Source organism: Papaver somniferum, chromosome 1 (genome assembly GCF_003573695.1).
Source record: "Papaver somniferum cultivar HN1 chromosome 1, ASM357369v1, whole genome shotgun sequence".
Taxonomy (NCBI): domain Eukaryota; kingdom Viridiplantae; phylum Streptophyta; class Magnoliopsida; order Ranunculales; family Papaveraceae; genus Papaver; species Papaver somniferum.
Window position 1 is genome coordinate 115,857,064 of NC_039358.1, and position 3,743 is coordinate 115,860,806.

General features: G+C 34.9%; 1 protein-coding gene across 1 annotated transcript; it reads right to left on the minus strand.

The window, feature by feature from the left end:
• Positions 1-257: 257 nt before the first annotated feature.
• On the minus strand, positions 258-3,227 carry LOC113297621 (protein disulfide-isomerase SCO2-like). Its single transcript, XM_026546156.1, has 3 exons — positions 2,171-3,227; positions 1,959-2,085; positions 258-546 (listed from the first exon to the last, which is right to left on the minus strand). The coding sequence occupies exons 1-3, from the start codon at positions 2,600-2,602 to the stop codon at positions 467-469; spliced, it is 639 nt and encodes a 212-aa protein (XP_026401941.1). The 5' UTR covers positions 2,603-3,227; the 3' UTR covers positions 258-466.
• Between the last annotated feature and the right edge of the window lie 516 nt (positions 3,228-3,743).

A 3,743-nucleotide genomic window follows, 5' to 3' on the forward strand; every position in this document is an offset into this window, starting at 1 on the left:
GGATGATCCAAGGGCTGATTCAGGCGAGGATTTTATCCATGCCACTATGTAGCCCATCCGTAACGGAAAATAACCTATCTGCAACTATCATACTCTCTCTGACTAGCCAAATCAAAGTTTCTGATGGAAAATCCACATGCAAAATGATATAGAGGTTAGAAGTATTATTCCTCAAGTGAATTCTGAAATTAGTATCACGGAACAAAAGATTCTCGCATGAACACAAGGAAACAAAAGTTAAAAGTTAGGAAAAAATCTAAACCAAGACGAAATAAAACAATTCTATTGAAAAATAAGAGATGTTTCATGTCCTTGATTCTATATGTTCACCTCTCCAGGTGATAGTTCTTTATTGTACCCATTAAGTAAGAGTGAAGAATGATGCAGACGTAAAGGAGAAAAATTGTGAAAGGCCATAAGAATTTGTGTGTGGGAGATAGATGTCTCATTAAATAATCAGAATATATTATTGCCAAGTTGGTTTATCGTTGTCTATATCCTCCATTACTTCAATGTCCTTCCTAGCGGTGATTTTCTGAACATATCCTGCATTGATGAAAAAAGATGGATAAATACGGATCCCGATTCCTCAAACAATAGCAAAGATATATTTATCTGACATGCTACTAGATGCAAAATATTGGGTTCCACAGAGATGAAAGATGGGAAACCACTCTGAAAAAGTGACATAAACAGCAACAAAAAGTATCTATAGAGTAAGTTACTAATCAAATATTCCTCAGACTTTGGGCCTGTGCACTTATTTCAAGAATAAAAGCTTTTCACTTCATCCCAAACCTAACTGTAGGATTGTGGAAACATAATCCGGGGCGTTCAGACGAAAACCACCAAAACTCTTTCCAAGATAAGGTATACCTTCTCAGTTGCCACAGATTCTTAAAACGATAGAATTTCTTCCCCCACTAAAATGAAAAGAAGCGACTTAGGAAGAACATGTAGAGTGCATATGAACTTAGAGCGAAGTCCAAGACAGGTTAAATACCAAAAAGAGGTAGAACCATAAAGTTGCTCAGCCAACAGTTTAGCAGTCCAGAAACATGGTGATGGACAGTGTGTGAGTGCGATCACGCATTTCAGTGCACTTTATGATTCCTAAGTCTGAAACTGGTTGACTTGGGAAGCTCCTAAAAGTGTTTAACTATTCATTACGAAAAACACATTCTATTAAGCTTGTCAACTTGTTGTACTGCGAGTGTAAAGCGCCAATTATGGATTCTTACTCAAGGAATACCAAGAGGATGCTCTCACAAAAGGTGGAGCCAATTTGGAAAATTTTGGATGATCGAATCTCTGTTAATGATGGGGCAAAGAAAATTCATATCAGATGAAATTCCTTATGTTACAAGACATGGTGCACTAATACAAAATCCAGATTCTAACAAAAGGAATGTTCCAATAAGTTCAAATGTTTACACCTCTCAATAAAGAAAACACGAGAAGAAAGTAAAAGAATGATTAAGCTTGGTAAGTTCCAAGCAGGACAGATATTATAAAACCAATAGACTACCTATTCAAACCTACAGTTCGTAAGGCAGGGTCCTATACACCTTTGAAGCACTATAAAGCTGTTACATAGTTGTTGTTGCTGTTACTCCACCAAAAAACAAGACATTTCTTGCTCAATAAGCATTCATGATCCACTGACACAAGCACAATTCACAAGGACGATAGACTACAACATAACATGGCTGCCACTAATTGATCATAAGTTGAAACATAAATGTTCATCTTGAATTTTGTTATGACACCACATGACCAAGAAAGGCTGAATTGAACAACAACAACAACCATGTCTTTAGTCCCAAACAAGTTGGGGTAGGCTGGAAATGAAACCCATGTCGAAGTAAAAGGCTGAATTCAACGCCTCGACTAAATTCCACGGAACATCAAAACCCCACAACAACAATTACAAAATCAAAGAAGAAAAAGAGAAATACCGATTCCTTGACAGGGGATGCATTTACATATAGTCTCCTTGCCTCTTTTGTTATAATAACTCACAAATCCAGAACCTTGACAACTTCTACATTTTCCAGTCCATTCATAAACAACCTCTTTACAATCCTAAACACATCGAAAAACAAATTTAAAAAACAAAAATTGATAACATAAAAAGTAACAAAAAACAATCATTTTTGTAGAATTATACCTCAATGACAGGATCACATTGAAAACGACGATCAATTTCATCGGGAGAGACAGGAGAACAATCAGGAACAGTCATGGGAAGAGGAAGAGCATCATCATTATCTCTTAAATAACTCTCTCTATCTCTAGACCATCGTTCCTTAGCATTAACCCTAGTAGTATTACTACTACTACTATTATCATTGTTCACTGTAGTAATTTCTCTTAACCCATCAACATTTGTTGTTCCACCTTGCGGAGGTAAACCAACAGTGGTATTAATGGCAGCAAAAATGGGTTTTGAAGATTGAAACCATTGAGGTACTTTATATGGAACTTCTGTCGCTTGACAAGTTACTGTACAAGATGAAGATAGTTTAATGGAAGAGGAAGAAGCAAAAAATGATGATTTTAAAGGAATGGGTGAAAACAATTTAGGGTTTGTTACCAACATTCGTTATGATTGTACTAGAATTCAACAATCATTGTCTCTCTCTCGAACAATTTTAGTACTTTGTTTCAAAATTGGGGAAATTTTCTTTCTACCGGTGCAGAAGAACAGGATAAAATAGGGAGAAATAATCAATGACCCCAACGTGGGTAGGCACCAGGCCGCTTGCTTTAATGCTTACTTCGGGCTAGTGATGGCACTGCAATAACTCCACGATGGTTTTTTTTTTTTTTTTTGTTCAAACCAGAAAAAAACCTCTCTTCCTCTGCAATTGTTATAACCGTTCTTTCCTAAAAAAATCTTCATTAACCGCCCATCTTCTCCTCCACTGATTTTTAGACAGAAAACTTAGGTCTCTTTGAATAGAGCTTATGTTGTCAAATTTATTTTGATTCTTAGGATTCATAATAGATTTATCATAATAGATTTGACAACAGTAGTATTAGGATTTTGTATATAAATAAAACTTAATTGCTTATCTATAGCAATTTAGGGTTTAATTCCCTTTTCCTGTTTTCTTTTCTTGTAATAGTCTAATGGCTTATTATTGCCACTATGATCTCTTATTATATGCTTTTTTAGCAGATTTTTATAGCCTTCATGGCGATTTGTTCACTTGCAGAGATATACATAGGTATATCATTGAGGATGCTTCTCTCTAGCGTGACGTAGATCCAAACACTTCTATGCAGGATCCATGGCTACTGGTATTGATGTTGATTATGATGTCCAGGGCATGTTACTCCTTTTCAATGGAGACTCAAGATTTGAAGATCAAAGAATCTAAATCAAAGATTCAAGAATTAAAATGGTTCAACGTGAATTTAGAAATCATCGGGAAAACATCGACACCCTTTTGGAAATATAAATATTTTGTACTTTTAATGTTCTTTATTAGTTCTTCTGTTTTAGAAGATCTTATCATTATTAGTACTGTTTGCTATGATTTCTTGACCGATGTACTCAAGTTACAAGTAAAACTCTGCAAAACAAATTAATGAAATTTGTTTTTCCTTAAAAAAAATAATAAATAACTCCACGATGTAAATATGAATCTTTTTTTTTATAGAAATATGAATCGGTTCCAAGCATTTGGTTATCTTTTTTTTATAGAAATATGAATCAGCTCCAAGCATTTGGTTTG